General features: G+C 38.6%; 1 protein-coding gene across 1 annotated transcript in view; it reads left to right on the top strand.

Moving 5' to 3' along the window:
- Nucleotides 1-393: 393 nt before the first annotated feature.
- LOC122803568 (WD repeat-containing protein 49-like) overlaps nt 394-17,996 on the top strand; it is a 1,120,011-nt gene continuing 1,102,408 nt past the window's right edge. The window contains exon 1 of the mRNA XM_044073240.1: nt 394-674. Within this exon, the coding sequence (XP_043929175.1) occupies nt 607-674 (68 nt within the window). The 5' untranslated portion in view covers nt 394-606. The remainder of the gene's footprint in view (nt 675-17,996) is intronic.

The following is a 17,996-nucleotide window of genomic DNA, read 5'->3' as shown; positions in this document are numbered from 1 at the left end:
TATATATATATATATATAATATTCATAAATATATATCTACATATACATGCTAGAGTTTACATTGTGTGATACCATAAAATGTAGCATGACTGGGTTTTTCTTGCAGATTTTACTGAATGGTGTGACATTTTACCCTGATGTTTACATATATATTATACATATGCACGTTGTTATATGTATATAGAGAGAGACGCATACACACGCACACACACCACAACTCAAATCTTATTGTAAGTCTGTGTTCACATATATATGTGTGTGTATGCAGTTATATATATGTAGTCGGTGCCATGCCAGTCGGACTTTAGCTACGCCCATTACCATGCAGCAGGTGGTTTATCTTTAACAAGGCGCCTTTCAGACAAACAGAAACGGTAGCTTGCCTGTGTCAATTTGTTGCTGTGAATTGCGGCGTACCGCAGATACACCGCAGCACAAATCTGAAAATTGCAGGAAATCGCAACTGGAAACTATGTGAAAAGGGGCGCAAGTAGTATTCCGCTTTTCAAAATTCCGTCGCTCGCCCTTTTTTATTTTATTTACTTATTTTTTTTTTTTAGTGTTGTTTTTACTTTAAAGATACAAATCGGATTTTCGTTAGCTATCATGCCTTTGGGGAAGAAGCTGCGACCAAGTTCGGCTACTGCCAAATTAGAATCCCATGCTGTTACAAGGTAATAAATCGAAAACATTTAACTCAATATCTGGGATCCAGTTTACGTTTTTGCATTTATTTGTAGTAACTTTTAGTGGAGTATTTGGGATCTGGTTTCTGTTTTTGCATGCATTTGTAGTATCCCCAGCTACCCAGTATTGCCTTTCAATGAAGAACTGTAAGTCAGGGCTCCTTTGCTCACCCCACGCGGAAGTGCAAGTGAAAGTGATTTGTTTGCGCTGGAGGCCTGTGTTGTCAAGACTTTGTTTACAGTTGTTAGGGGAAACGGCCGGCGATTGAAGAGGATATGCTCTTTTCCCGTAGTTTTGCTACGTTAGTCCATTCCTGTTGTCCACATTATACAGTATTAAAAACTCACTTGAAGTTATCTTTAAAGCACAGGAAATCAAAATATAAGTGTGGTTTACTGTGAACCTTTGGTGTACAGTCTGATTTATGTAAAAATGGAGCACGCCAAAATCGAGTGTGCAAACTTTCTCAATAGACTTGATGTGGGACCAGGATAAATGCTTATTTCACTTTCTGTGTACCAATGTACCTGTCCGTCTAGCTATTTATTTTATAATAGTGGGTTATGGAACTGGACTCCAACTGATGGCATACCTGTCAACTTCTGATTTATGTATTGAGATACGGTTTTGGCACTCAAATTCAGCCTTCCTTCTGCTAGATTTACTGATTTTATTCATAAAGTAAGACCTGGCAGCTGGGACATACTTTATTAAATAAATAAACTAAGCCACACCTCTAAACTTTTTAGCACATGAATTCATACCTCTCAGGTGTACCTCATTATGAGGAACGTACCTCATTTGGGGTCTTAAAAAGTTCATGTTCCCCGAAGTTCCTCAAAGTTCCACATTGAAAGAGTCTGTCACACATTCAGTGTTAGGAATTTTTTTAAGTAAAATCCATGGTAAATAGAAATGAATCATGTTAATTCATTAAAGGATCTTCTTTAGAAGTAAAACCAGCATATTTTAACCATTCTGTGACCTTCCTAGTTGAAGTTGTTATTAAGCCATTAGTCTGCGTTTCACATTTTGCCCATTTGTTCCACATTATGAAGGTGAGTGTTCCTCATTTTGGAGATGAAAGGTTGAGAGCTATGCATGAATTTTGGACAAAACCAAAGATAACATGGGGAGGGGAGATAAAGTCCCGAAATCTGAAACAGACTTTAAATATTGCCACTGTAAACTTAGAAAGTCAATAGAATAACAGTTTTTTTTGCAGTAGGATTATTTTCTAAATGATAAGAAGTTTGACACTTAAAAGTTTTTCAGTGTTTAGTGAATTCGGTCCACAATGATTTGCCAGAAAACCACATATTTCAGAAGGCGCCAACCAAAATATGAGGAAAAAATCTGCACGTTCTGTAAAGTTGTGAACACTTAAGGTTTGAACTAAGCCTATATAAAGATTCTCTGTTATCAGTAACTTTATAGGATCTAGCACGGGAAGAACGTCTGTTTTGAAAAAAAAATGCTCCTATTTCTGACTTTCTGCTTTGGTTTTGAATGTTTAGTACTGGGATTTTTAATGTTATAAGCTTGAGTGGTCTGACTATTGTCATTCCTGGAAACATTTTCAAAAGGGAAACAAGGATTGTATCTGTTTAGAGTGATGCAAAATAATAACTACTTGGCTGTATTATATACCTCTCAACTGTCTGGATTTTCGCAGAATGAACAGATTTTTGCCTCGTATTTTTGGTTTGTTCCTCATAAAATGTGTGGTTTTCTGGCAAATCACTGAGGATTGAAGTCAAACAGCCACAGTGGTGCAGCGGTAGTGTTGTCACCTCACAGCAAGAGGGTCTCCCGTTCGATTCTCGGCTGGAGTGTCTTCTGTGTGGAGTCTGCATGTCCTCCCCGCGGTTGAGTGGCGTTTGAAAGACATGCGTGAATGGGTGTGCCTTCATTGAAGGTTGGGTGTTGGGCTGGCACCTCGGCACCGTAAAAACTACTGCCAATCATCAGTGGACCGGAGTTCCTCTGCCCTAACCAGGAAAAGCCAAAAGAAAAACAAAAACATTTGAGTTTCCGATTTCATATCCTTCAGAAAATGCATGCTTACACAAATCCAGTTATTTTAATGACTTTTCTACGTTTATAAAAGCAACATTTAAAATCTTTCCCTTTTTGGGGCCTTTGTCTCCCATTATTTTAGGCTTTGTCCAGACTTCTTGTACTAAGAGGTTGAGAAGTATGATGTATTATAATCTGGTGTAATAATAATTGCTGAAAAGTAAGCATGGACAATAATATTAGAACAGCAGCACACTTACAACTTGTATATGAAATGAGTTTAATTCATGACCTAGCTCTTTATTGCTTCATGGAAAAGAAAGAAACTCAGTAATAAAATAATAATAATAATAATAATAATAATAATATGGATCCAAATCAAGGCTGAGTTTTTAAATAATAGTTTAATACTTTTCATTTAGAAAGTAGTCAAAATAAAAGAATCTGCATTGCATTAACATGTATTATCGGTAGAAGTGCAACCTGTAATTGCTTATATTGTATTGAATGGGATGTCCCTATAGATACCACTGGAGAAATGCTCCAGATAAGCAGTAATTTTACAGGTATACAGTGTAACCAAATATGTAGCATACAACATAGTTAACCGTAAAATAGGAATAGCAGCATCTTGAGAATCACAAAGCAAATCTAATCCTAGCAGGTTAATGGTTAGTTTTATACACATAAAGCAAAGGAGTCAGAGTTCCTTAGATTATGTGGTCTCTTTGGAATATTCTTCAGTACAATTTACACTTCTTAGCTGTCTGTTATATTTTCAAGTAAATGTTTATTTCTCATCCATAATGACGAATTAGCGTGTACTGACCTTCTGGAAACATCCTAGTCTCTACATACTTCTCATACTCTTACGCATCCAGTAAATTTCTTTATGCTCACAGTATGCCGTTCATCAGACTATAGTCAGAATGTCATTGAACAGGGTTGTAGTATAACAGTATTCTGTTCTACAATGGTTCTAACAATTTTATTCATGACAATTCATTTGTTTACCAGGCAGCCTGACAAAGCATAGTCATGCTTTCTCATCTTAATTTGCATAGAAGTATTTGTAGGATGCCTGAAATAATTTCAGAAAACACGATTATATTTTTCTATCTCAACTTATACAAGAGTATTGTCTGAAATAATTCTGTTGGGAATAAATCCATCTTGGCACTTTTGCTTAAGCATTCTTCCAAGCACAGATAATCAATATATTGATTATGTTACACAAGTTTAAATTCATGTAACTCTGACTATTCACAACTCATTAAGAAATATTTTTTTCAGATATAGTCATCTGGACAGAAGGGAAAAATTAGTCTGGGTTATTGTGCAGTTTTGGTGTTTTGATACACTTAGATCGTGGTATTTTCTTCACTTTCTTGACGACACCCTTTTCTAAGCATCACAATGGTGTGATGGGTTCCAGCTATTATGTCAGTCTCAAATTACTGCCTTCTGTTAATACATTACTTAAAGCTTTGATATAGTTTTCCTTTGTATCACCAAAAACTGCACACTAGTTGCTAGAAAAGTTGTCATTTTATCATGTATAACTAAGTTTTTGATTTATGATTTTGATATTGGTGTCTCTAAGTTTTTAAAGCTTATGGAATTTTCTGGTAATATGCCTAGATATTTCAAGGTACATACAACCTAAACAGAGCCAGGTGTAGCAGCTTTGCTAGTGCACGAACGAGTTGTAATGCTGCCTTGTTTCTGAGTGCTGTCATGATCTTGCATTTTTACCACTAAGTATTACGTTTGGTGTCATTAGAGAACTGGTTAAGGTGTATTACATTTGGTGTCATTAGAGAGCTGGTTAAGGTGTTAAATGTAATTCTGAGGGCAATTATAATGGAGTATAGTAAGGATGCATCATTTGTTAACCGAATCAAAGAGCAATATTCTGTATGATAGTTCATATCATTAGTGCTAAGGTGCCTAGCCAAGGGTCAAAGATGTATCCCTGTGGGACTCCTGTAGCCATGTAAGATGATGCCGAAACAGGCAATAGCTACTGTGCATTTTGACAGGTAGTTATCCATCCATTTTAGGGCTTCACTACTGAAGCCAATATTATTAAATCTTTGTAGAGGTGTAATACTTTTCTTATGTAATGTACTCATTTTAAATATGTGAATGTGTGGTTCTAGCTCCAGCTAAAAAAGCACTGAAATATGTTTGTTGATGCTATGCTTGTTTGGCTTACTGAGTAGAACTGGTCCTTAATGTGAGAAAACTGAAAACATGCCACAGTAATGTATACTATGAAACGTCTGTCAATATCTTGTCTAATTTTTTTTTTCTTGCAAGAGGTTTGTCTTGTACCAGTGTAATTGCTTGAGATATTACTTGCAAGAAGCATTTAATCTTATGAGCTGATTACTTTATTGATCAAAACTATATCTGATTATTCATGTTAACCAAGTACTAGTAAGTTTTGGATGTGAATAAAGATTATATATATATCCAGAAAACAACTGTTGGTGTAGTAGTTTCATATTTTAATATTTCTGCATTTAGACCCTAAGGCAATCTCTGAGCTCTGCTTCCTTAATCACATACGTGAACTTCCTGTTTCCCATATAATTGTCCAGTCTCATTTTAAAAACATTCATGTATGCTGCTCTCCATAGATTTAATGGCAATTGAAATGCTTTGTGATAAGTAGATGTCCAGTTTTCTTGTCCTACTTTTATTCTGTTTAAATAAAATTAGATCAGTTAAGTAATGGACTCCGATTAAGTGCTGCTAATTCACCAGTTAATTCAGTACTTAGTTTACTTCTTAATGTATCATTATTAGTGGTTTAAATGCAAATTACATCTTACCCCTTAAGTTTCTATATCTAAATAACTTCAATTTTTGGAGTCTGTCAAAGGACATAGTGTTTGAAACCATATAACCATTTAGTAAATTTCCTCTTAGCGATCTCCAAACTGCAAGTCTCCAAGTATAAGTTGACCAAATTGCATTCAAGGATAGACCTGACAAAAGACTTCTATAAGCAATGTAATACTGATCGCTCTGTAGTTTATTTTGTACAACATTTCTAACTGTCTTAATACCCAATTCTTAATGTTTACCATATTCTTTTTAAATATTAATCAGTCGTTGGTCCATTTGTAAGCCTAAGTCCCTAATAGAGTCAACTGATTTGAGTTGGAAATGTTTCATTTTAGCCTTGATACAGACAGATTTCCACATTTCATAACATTGCATTTATTTACACTGAAAATTAAACCATTTTTGGTTTCTATGGATTTATCTCAGAAAAATAATCAAGTAATTCAAAAAGTCCATCACTATTAAAAATAGCTGCACCGATTTAACAATTGTCAGCATATTTACTTAACCAAAAATCTGTTGACATTGGGAGTCAAAAGAGAAGACCATATTAAACAATAATAGTCCAAGAACAGAGCCTTGTGGAGTGCTGGATGCAGCTTTCTTCCATGCTAATGTTTCTTCATGTATAACTTACTCTTTGTTCTCTATGTTTAATCCACTGTGTGAGCCATTGAATAACACTTTTTTATTTTTTCTTAGCTGACTGGGTTCGTCTATTTAAGGCACACACAACACTTTTGGGAATTTTCTGATGAGATAAGCCCACAAGATACTAGTACCTCTTTAAGGGGTGACACAGGAGCTCTATTTGTTTAAGTGAGTTGCTCAGAATCACTCATCAGGCAAGTGTAGACTGACGGGATCAAACCAAGGAGTGTAGGTTGAAACCCGTTAAGCTTTTATTAACCTTCAGTGTTCATCATATTTCTCACTGCTGCAATAGTCATAGCTACATGGGTTATATCCAGCTTCTAAAGCTTCAGGAATGCATCACAAGCCCAAACTGTCAGACAGCTCAAGCAGAGCTGACTGAAAGACAAGTTTTTGCTCCAGCCCCTTCAGAGTTTTATTGATGCTGAAGAGTACATACCTCTGAGGTTGTCAAGGATGGACAGTCTGCTTGTGTTGTTCATTCACAGTGCAGACAGGTTCCATTTAGGGGAAAACCTTCCATTTAATAGTTTTGCTTATTATTTATTTTTCCTCTTCACGAAAATTATTTTAAAATTAGGAGTTTGTGATTTAATGGATTGTCATGAGACTATACTGTACTATTAAACATGAAACGCTGTTTCTTCCTGACAGTTTCAAAGTTGTTTAAAGCAACTGAAAACCATTTTCTGTGTGGAGAAATTGTGTTTATTTTACTTGTGAGTCTGACATAGCATTTTAAAGTGCTTTTTACTGTGTTTGTCTGGGAGGAAAAAGTGACATTTTAAGAACTTTTTTATTTTTACCAGCAATTGCAGCTTGTTTTGCATGGGAAAGAGCCACCATTTTCAGCCTGATCCCAGACCAAACTGTCAGTCCTTCTTCCAGCAACAAAAAGAAAAAAAAAGTTAACCAAACAATCTATACCACCACAACAGGCTAGCAATTTTCTGCAGCTGCAGGTGGATTACTCTGTTGTGGCCATTTGTTGTACCTCAGACCACTCATTTTGTTTTACATTAAATCCCTCTGGTGTATCTTCTACAGCCACTATGGTCTGGGGGCCAGCCACACCCTCAGAAGCTATTGGGGTCCCTTCAGTGGGCAAGGGAAAGACACTCTTCATAGGTTCATAGGTGATTTCTAGGCTAATGGCACTAGAGCCTTTACAAGCCTTCCAATAATATCCAGGCTATGACAATATTATGTCTTAATACCCCAGATATGGGATGAGGTAGTATCAGGGTAGTGGTTCTTTGGGTGTTGCAGCCCTGAGTCATTTTGCAGACTACCTGTGTCTTGTTAGTTTTGGAACAGGGAATGCTTCCCTACTTTGTTCGAATGTTGTGCCCATCCATAGGGAAGCTACTGCTGCTGTCACTAGGTAACACTGTTGGCCCCCTTTTTCCTGTAAAAAAAGCAGAAAGCTAAGCATGTATCTACTACTCCTCACACTTCCTTAGACATGAGTAGTTTATTGGATCTGGCTCAGGGTTTAGATCAGGCTATTACTTTCTCATAGTGTAGTTTTTGGTAAAAGAAAGAGAATACGTCCTTTTCTGAAGAGATTTCAAGATTCTGAATCTGGACAGGAAGATGGAGGAACAGAAGGGTTTTCTCTTCAGATTTCTGATTCAGACTCAGAGTAGAGGTCTGTTTATGATTCTCCTGGAGGGGGGTCTCTTTCTCTGAGACTATTTCTAAAATGTGTCAGTGTTTTCAGTGGGAGAACACTCTGGTTTCTCAGTCCTTCAGAAACTACTATGAGCTGTTACAGCATGAATTTCCAGAACCTGTACCAAATCCTCCAATTTTGTTTGCCTTGGAGGATATGTGTGTGTTACTGCTTGCGGGTTTCCAATTTTCCTGGCCTTTAGCCAGCTGCTTCTAAAAGGCAGATAAAATGTATAAAGTTTTTCAGTCTTTTAAGTTTTTATACACTCTTCTCAAACCTGACCCAGGAGCTATAGCTGTAGTTAATCCGACTGCTGTTAAACATTTAGCTAATTCCAATCCTACTATTTTCCGATAAGGATCGGAAGATTATTGATACATATGGGAAAAAAGTGAATGCTTCTGCAACTTTGATTTCCAGAATTTTGAATTGTTAAGCTCATATGTTAAGGTTTGTCCTGACTAATTGTGAAAGTATGAGCAATGTTTTGTCTGCAGTTTTGTCTTGTTGGGAAAACTTTGCTTTAAATAATGTAATTTCTTGTATTGATCAAGTCACTACTCATTATATACAATGTTTGTATGACTCCGTTAATACCTTTTCAAGGGCTATGGCCACTGGTATTGTTTTGTTGATGTTTGCATGGCTGCATTCTCAGAACCTCCTAGATGTTGTTTAAAATGAGATTTTAAACTCTACTTTGGAAAGAGATTTAGTTTTTGCCCCCTCTGCTTCAGCAGTGGTCAAAAAGTATGATGAAAGGGGTAAGCACTTACAGGGAACCTGTAAGATATTTCATTCCTCCTTTTTCAAAATTTCCAAGGGATTCTCTAACTTCTCATCCAGTTTTAGTAAGAAATGACAAACAGTCTCAACAGAAAATAGATAAATAGACATTTAAGAAGAAATGCAAAGGAGTTCCTAGAGGAATTCTGGAAACTCCCAAAAAAACTCCCAAAACCAAGGACAGTTCAGTAAGTCAGAATGACTACGTAAGATTGTTTCTTCCCTCCCACCGTGGCACCCTCTTTTGTCTTCCATAAAGTCTGAAACTCCACTTTTCTCTTTGGCAACATATAGTTTCAGACAAAGGGCCCTGAGGATCATTCACCAAGGGTACTGATGGCAGTGGGAGGAAATTCCTCCTTTCCAGGGAGTAATTCCTCATCCTCCAGACCAGACTATCTTATTTCCATCTGTCCTTTATCACATGCTATCCCAGGGAGTGTAGAACCAGGGTTTTTTAGTGCCAGAGAAAGATAATGCCTGGAGACCAATTGTGGATCTTTCTATCCTAAGTCTATTTGTGATAGTGCCCGTCACACTGCCAACCCAACATTCAGGAATTTTGTAAATAATTCTATGTCATTTGTGAATATTGATATGATTTATACAGAAATGTGTGTAAAGTACTGAGCTAAAATGTAACCACAGCATGCCCTGCTGGCTTAGAACAGAAATGTATGTAAACTATTGTAATTGTGTGAATGTATATATTTTTAATAGTGGAAACTAGAACATAGAGGGTTAACTTGCAAAACTTCAAGAAAATAAGTTGAAATTAAACTGTTTTACGATTGTGCTATAAAGGTTATCTCTCAATTTCAATGCAGTAGCAGACACAATGTCTAGAGTTAGAAGTTTTTTGTATTGTCTTGAAAGAGAAGTAATTACTAGGTTTAAGATGTAGAAGTGTTTTATTGTTTTATAACATTCAGGATCTGCAGACATCTGAGAGATTTGTATTTTTCACAGGGATATGCTACATTCTGTTAGTCCTGACAATGGGGGATTAGCTTGGGAACTAAACGGTGACAAAAGGTGATGTCATCCAAGCTAACCCAGCAGTCTTCTTCTTCTTCTTCTTTCGGCTGCTCCCGTTAGGGGTCGCCACAGCAGATCAACTGTTTCCATTTCTTCCTGTCCTCTGCATCTTGCTCTGTCACACCAACCACCTGCATGTCCTCTCTCACCACATCCATAAACCTTATCTTAGGCCTTCTTCTTTTCCTGTTACCTGGCAGCTTCATCCTTAGCATCTTTTTCCCAATATACTCTGCATCCCTCCTCAGCACATGTCCAAACCAACTTAATCTTGCCTCTCTGGCTTTGTCTCCAAACCTTTCAACCTGGGCTGACCCTCTAATATACTTATTCCTAATCCTGTCCTTCCTCGTCATACCCAGTGCAAATCTTAACATCTTCATCTCTACCACGTCAAGCTCTGACTCCTGCCTTTTTGTCAATGCCACTGTCTCTAACCCATATAACATAGCTGGTCTCACTACCCACTTGTAGACCTTCCCTTTCACTCTTACTGGTACTTGTCTGGCACAAATCTCTCCTGGCTCTCTTCTCCACCCACTCCATCCTGCCTGTAGTCTCTTCTTCACCTCTCTTCCACACTCACCATTACTCTGAACTGTTGATCCCAAGTATTTAAAATCATCCACCTTCACCACCTCTACTCCCTGCATCCTCACCATTCCTCTATCCTCCCTCTCATTCACACACATATATTCTTCACCTCTCCAGGGTCTCCTCCACATGTTCCCTACTCTCACTACAGATCACAATGTCATCTGCAAACATCATAGTCCATGGGGACTCCTGTCTGATCTCATCTGTCAACCTGTCCATCACAATTGCAAATAAGAAAGGGCTCAGAGATGATCCCTGATGTAATCCCACCTCCACCTTAAATGCATCTGTCACTCCCACCACATACCTCACCGCTGTCACACTACCCTCGTACATATCCTGTACCACTCTTACATACTTCTCTGACACTCCTGACTTCCTCATACAATACCTCAACTCCTCTCTAGGCACCCTGTCATATGCTTTCTCTAAATCCACGAAGACACAATGCAACTCCTTCTGACCTTCTCTGTACTTCTACATCAACAATCTCAGTGCAAACTTCGCATCTGTAGTACTCTTTCCTGGCATGAACCATACTGCTGATCACTAATCATCACCTCCCTTCTTAACCTAGCTTCCACTACTCTTTCTCATAACTTCATGCTGTGACTGATCAATTTAATCCCTCTGTAGTTACTACAGCTCTGCACATCACCCTTATTCTTAAAATTCGGTACAAAAACACGTTTTCTCCATTCCTCAGGCATCCTTTCACTTTCCAAGATTTCATTAAACAATCTAGTTAAAAACTCCACTGCCATTTCACCTAAACACCTCCATGCTTCCACAGGTATGTCATCTGGACCAACATCCTTAATGTTCTTCATCCTCTTCATAGCTATCCTTACTTCCTCCTTGCTAATCCACTGCACTTCATGATTCACTATCCGCACATCATCCAACCTTCTCTCCCTCTCATTCTCTTCATTCATCAGCCCCTCAAAGTACTCTTTCCATCTGCTCAACACACTCTCCTCGCTTGTGAGTACGTTTCTCTCATTATCCTTTATCACCCTTACCTGCTGCACATCTTTACTAGCTCAGTCCCTCTGTCTAGCCAATCGGTACAGGTCCTTTTCTCCCTCCTTAGTGTCCAACCTTTTATACAACTCTTCATACGCCTTATCCTTAGCATTCGCCACTTCTCTCTTTGCCATGCACCTCATCTCCTTATACTCTTGTCTACTTTCTTCATCTCTCTGACAATCCCACTTCTTTTTTGCCAACCTCTTTCTCTGTATACTCTCCTGTACTTCTTTATTCCACAACCAGGTCTCCTTGTCCTCCTTCCTCTTTCCAGATGTCACACCAAGCACCTTTCTAGCCATCTCTCTTACTAGCTCTGCTGTAGTTATCCAGCTGTTCAGTAACTCTTCACTGCCACCCAGTGCCTGTCTTAACTCTTCCCTGAACATCACCTTACAATTACCCTTTTTCGTTTTCCACCATTTGATCCTTGGTGCTGCCCTCACACTCATCCTCCTCTTCTTGATCATCAATGTCATCCTACAAACCACCATCCTATGCTGCCTAACTACACTTTCCCCTGCCACCACTTTACAGTCTCCAATCTCCTTCAGACTGGCCCTTCTACATAAGATATAATCCACCTGTGTGCATCTTCCTCCACTCTTGTATGTCACCCTATGCTCCTCCCTCTTGTTAAAATACGTATTCATCACAGCCATGTCCATCCTTTTCGCAAAATCCACTACCATCTGACCTTCTGCATTCCTTTGTTTAACACCATACCTACCCATCACTTCCTCATCCCCTCTGTTCCCTTCACCAACATGCCCATTGAAATCTGCTCCATCACCAGTCTCTCACCCTTGGGTACAGTCATCACCACTTCATCCAACTCACTCCAAATTTTTTTTTCTCATCCATTGTTCACCCAACTTGTGGAGCATATGCACTAACAACATTCATCATTACACCATCAATTTCCAGCTTCATAAACATCACTCTATCCAACACTCTTTTCACCTCCAAAACACTCTTAGCATACTGTTCCTTCTGGATAATGCCTACACCATTTCTCCTCCCATCCACACCATGATAAAACAATTTGAACCTGCCTCCAATACACCTAGCCTTGCTCCCCCCTTCATCTGGTCTCTTGCACACACAATATACCAACCTTCCTTCGGTCCATCATATCAGCGAGCTCTCTCCCTATACCAGTCATACTGCCAACATTCAAAGTTCCGACTATGTATGATTTTAATTTTAAAACATGGATGATGGACAAACTTTCATTGTAATTCCATTGGGGTCATTTGTTTAGCTAAATACATTTTTATTTTTTGTTCCTTAATAGTAACATTACACAGTAGGATTATACACCCTTTGTTAAGGGCCTTAAAGTAGCTGATAAGTAGTGGCTGGTGGCAATGGAAACTACCTTATAGTCTGGGCAGAAGGGGGCATAGCTAGTAAACCTGTGCCAGCCTTTCCCAGGAGTGTGTGTGTGTTTGTATATAATCAAACCTCAAAGTGTGGTGTGTGTGTGTGTGTGTGTGTGTGTGTGTGTGTGTGTGTGTGTGTGTGTGTGTGTGTGTGTGCGCGTGTGTGTGTGTGTGTGTGTGTGTGTGTGTGTGTGTGTGTGTGTGTGTGTGTCAGCTACTTGGGCAGGGACACAAAGCACTGGTTGGATGGAGAGCATGCTGGAGGTTTTGGTTTGGCCACTCAGCTGAGATCTCAACCCTATATCCGTGCCAGTGGGGAGTCTTATTGGGGATCTAGAGAAAGAGTGAAAAAACATCCCCAGACAGACTGTGGTCTCTGTGTACTCTTAAGGGAAATTACACTTTACTGTGTGTGTATTTGTCATCCTCCCATTGTGTACATCCGCCACTGTTGCCAGTGGTGAAAACTGAGGCTCCTTGATTACTGGGCCAGTGCTGGGGCATCACAGTGCCCACATTCAAAATGATGCCACTTGACAACCTGTCTCCTCTTCTTCATCATTCAAGTTTCCTGTTAACAGTAGATTTGAAAGGTGCTTATCATCACATCCCTATTCATTCAGATGTTAAGCATTTCTTAAGGTTTTGTGAGTCTGGATCACATTATCAGTTCTCTGTCGTACCTTTTGGACTATACACTGCACCAAGAGCGTTTCTCAAAGTAAACCAGAGGAGAAGTTGTAGATAGCAATTAATAAAGAGCTGAATGATTTTATCTAGGAGGGGAAGAGGGCAAGAGCCAAGTGGGTAAGCGGATTCTTCCAACAGAACAAGATGGTTTGGGATTATCTGATTTGAAGGGGTATTTCAGAGCTATACAATTAAGTCTTCTATACATAGCACAAGCAGAAAGTTATAATTCAAAGTGGAAAGGGATGATGACAAAACAAGGGGGAAGCTCAAGAAACAATGAGAGACTGGGATTTTGGATGCAGATCCTTAAGGAAAATAACAATAACCATGCAGAATATGGAAATATAGAATGTGGAAAAAGCATAAATATAGTTGCAATATAGAAAACCTTTGGAAGAACCTCATGTTGACCAGGAACGAACGCAGGAATGGATAAGGAGAGGAGAATTCAAACCAAGAGATGAAAAGTTAATATTGGTGGCCCAAGAAAGTGGGCTACGTACATGCTGGTTTACAAAGTCCATTCAACATGTGGGAGAAACAGACAAGTATAGTTTTGGTAAAACCAAATTGTAAACAGTTGCACACCTTGTTGCTGACTGTGATGTACTAATGGCTGAAGGACTGTATACTAAAAGACATAATAATGTGGCAAGACTGTTGCACTGGGGATTGTGCAAACATTATGGTATTGAAGTGTCTGAAAAACAATGAAAACATGAGCCACAAAGAATCATAGAAAATGATGAAGTTTATATCACATGGGATCACCCAATACCAAGAGTTCAAAAGATAGATGCTAGAAAACCGAATATAGTGGTCCAAGAAAAGAAGACAAAAGTAGCATTGATCATTGAAATTACCACACCCTGTGACTACAGTGTCTTGCATACAGTGAGACACAAAGTCTTAAAATATCAGGATCTGCAGGCAGAAATGAGAGCAATGTAGAAGAAAGATACCCAGACAGTTCCAATAGTAGTAGGAGCAACGGGTCTTATAAAAAATAATCTGAAATTGTATTTAGATATGTTACCAATCCATGTAAACCCATACGGATTGCAGAAAGAGTCATTATTGGGCACATTGTGGGTGCTGTGAAGAGCACTTCTGGCTGACATCAAAGAATGAAACAATACTAATTTCATGAACATTAATCGCACTTTGACTTAGGAATGGGGTCTATTCCCGTCATGGTATTATAAACCCAAAAGATTTGGAGAAATTATAAAAGAAACAGACAATATTATATTCATAAAGTCTAGAGAAACTATTTTAAGAACTAAGCCAACATGGAAATGGAGAAAGCTGATATCACTGATAGGGATGTATGCAATTAGGGATACAGGCAAAAGGCAAAAGGGGGCTGGAATTTATTGGAGAAAACTGGTAGAAGAACTAAGGTACTGGAAGCAAATAATTAGAGAGGGAAATGTAATAGAATGGGAAGAGGCCAATAATTTATTTGGACTATAGGCGAGAGACTGCCTTCCCTATCAAAGATTGGTATCAGAGTATAGGCAAGGAGTAAGAAATAGGGGATCCTAAGTGAACTCACTGGTAACGTTTTCAGTATAATCTAGAGCCGGATCTGCTGCTAAAAAAGGAATAATTAGTAGAACATATAAAATATTGCATGATAACTATAAGAATCAATCAGAGGAGGTTAGAAAGGATTGGGAAGAGAGATTGGATAAGCAATTCACAAAGAAACAATGGGCGATATATGTATGTCTCCCAAATATGCAACAAAGTCTAGAAGAGTTAGGATCTTTGCTTGGAAGTGTTTACATACGTACTTTTATACCCCACGTAGACTCCAAATAATTTTCCTCAGGTCGGAAGCAGATGTTGGGGTGTGATGGTGAAGAAATAGATAACTGGGAACATATTTTCTGGGAGTGTAATGAGTTGGCAGACTTTAAAGATTCCCCACAGACTACTCTATCAGAAATACTGGGTGAGCAAACTGGTATAAACTAAGGAAATTATTTTTTGAGTTATGATATAGATTCAGAATTGCCTAGGCATAGTGAGGCCTTGCTGAGTCTAATTATGGTGGCTGCTAAAATGTAGTTACTAGAAAATGGAAATCAAAGTTTAAACCAACTGGTACTAGGAGTAGTGACTATAGTAACAGAGATAGAACAACTGGAAATGGAATCTGTAGAAAAAGGGTAGGAGCAAATTACATAGAAAAAATGTGAATTGTGGGAACAATACATGTAGAGGAGGAATGAGATTTAAAAGAAGGCAGGATTGTGATGTATAATGTTTGCAACTAAATGTATGTAAATATGGTTTGTTTTCTTTTATATAAATGTATGATTGCCTATATGATAAGTGATAATTTAATAAAGATATTTCTTGTTTTTTTAAAAAAAAGAGTGTTCTTAAAGTGTTTAGCCCCATTTATAGCTCATTGAAGGCTACAGAGTATCCATGTTTTTCCATATTTAGAAGACTTGCTTATTTTTGCATAGTCTTTTTCAAAATGTCAGGAATCTCTCTCTTGGGTGAGAGATCTGTTACACAAGCTGGGATTCCAAGTGAACATTCAGAAGTCTTTCTTGACTCCTCATTGGATTGTGTTTTTGGGATGTCAAGTGGACCCCACTATTCAAAGAGCTTTGCTTCCACTGGAAAAATATATCTGCACCTAGATCTATTTTTAGGATTTTCCTCTCAGACTTCAGTCACTGTGAGAGAATATCTCTGGATATTGGGTCTCATGGCTTCTAAGGATTCTCATGATACCTCTGGTAAGACTCCACATGAGAAAGATACAGTGGTATATAACGTCTGTTTTGCCCCAGCACCAACACCCTTTGTTTTTTCAGTCTCCAGTGATAGGGTTTGTCAGAAGATAAATCACTCGGTGGAGGCAAGAGATATCCCTAAATCCAAGTCCCCCCTTCTACCTCCATGTTCCAAAGCAGTCATTTACCACAGATGCCTCAGACTTTGTTTGGGGAGCAGTTTCAGTAGGGATAGAAGTGCAAGGTGTGCGGGACACCAAAGACAGACACAAGCATGTAAATATAAAAGAGATTCTTGTTGTGTTTAAGGTACTCAACTCTCTGAATCATCTTTGGTCTCCAGGATCTCTTCAAATTGTTTACAACACTATCGTCATGTGTTACAACAGCAAGCAATGGGGGTGCCATGTCATACCCCCTTGCAGGCCATCCATGTTAGCTTGGGATATAGCTTCACAGCACAGTCTTTTTCTACAGGTATCCTGCATTCCATCAGAGCATAATTAATTGTGTGGCATACAAGCTGAGCTGGTCAGACCCTTACAAATGGAAACTAGATTGGGGTCTTCCAAGATTTGATCCATCTCTGGGAGGTTCTTCAAGTAGACCTCTTTGCCTTCTCTATGAACAATGAGCTGGCAAAATTCTGTTCCTGGACTCCGTGCATGAAGGCCTGGAAGATGGATACCTTTTCTTTTCCTTGGACAGGAATGTTTCTGTATGCTTTCTTCCACCTTTTCCACTAATATATAGGGTACTTGTGAAGTTTCAGATGGAATCCCCTCAGATCATCGTAGTGACTCCTTTTTGGACCAGGCAACTGTGGTTCTCCCTTCTTTTAGATCTACTAACATAAGGACAAGGGTATTTCATACACCCTTACACCAATCAACTTCAGTTGACTGCCTGGGTGACAGGATCTTAATACCTTTCAGGCATCTCTTTACTGACAAATTGCAACAGGTAGTAATGGAGACAAGAAAACCTGCTACTAGAAAATCATATATTAGCAGGCACTAGCCGGTGCCAAAAACAGAACCAGGACCCATTCAGAGCTAGTTGTTCTCTCTCTCTCTCTCTCTTTTTTTTTTTTTTGTTTACAATATTTGTGAGAGTTACTATCATATGGCCTTTCTTAGTGTTCTGTGGCATGTCTGTTCATAGCTCCTCCTCTTGCAATACACTCTCATGTCAAAATATTTTTGGAAGGGGTTTTGTATAAGAGTCCTCTGAGAAAACCGGTGGCCCCCCTTGGGATGTTAACTTTGTGTTAAAGAAGCTAACACTTGCTCATTTTGAACAAGGTAACCTGGCTGACTTGAGGTTTGTAACATGGAAAACAGTTTTACTGATTGAACTGACCTCTTCTGGAAGGATACCTGTGTTGGAAGCTCTTATGATGAGTCAATCCTATCTCATTTTCCAAAGGGACAGGGTTTATTTGAGAACTAATCCTTTTTTATGCCTAAAGTGGTATCTGAGTTTACTTTAAGCTAAATTATCCAGCTCCCCATTTTCTTTCCTGAACTCAAAAATGAGATAGAAAGGATAGTCCATACCTTGGATATCCACAGACAACTCGGGTACTATCTTGACAGAACTAAATATTTCAGATCTTCAGATCAATTGTTCATTTCTTATGACGGTAAAAAGAAGGGATAACCTGTGTCAAAACAGACTATTTCCAAATGGTTGTCTAAGGCCACTACTTCTTGTTATACTCACCACAACAACACTGTCAGGGTCTTTGCTTCATCTGTGGCTTTTTGGAAAGGGTTGGATTCTAGAATTATTATAGAAGGAGCAGCTTGGTCGTCT

This window comes from Protopterus annectens, chromosome 5.part1 (assembly GCF_019279795.1).
Source record: "Protopterus annectens isolate FY-2018-M chromosome 5.part1, PAN1.0, whole genome shotgun sequence".
Lineage (NCBI taxonomy): Eukaryota > Metazoa > Chordata > Ceratodontiformes > Protopteridae > Protopterus > Protopterus annectens.
This window is presented reverse-complemented; position numbering and strand designations above follow the sequence as displayed.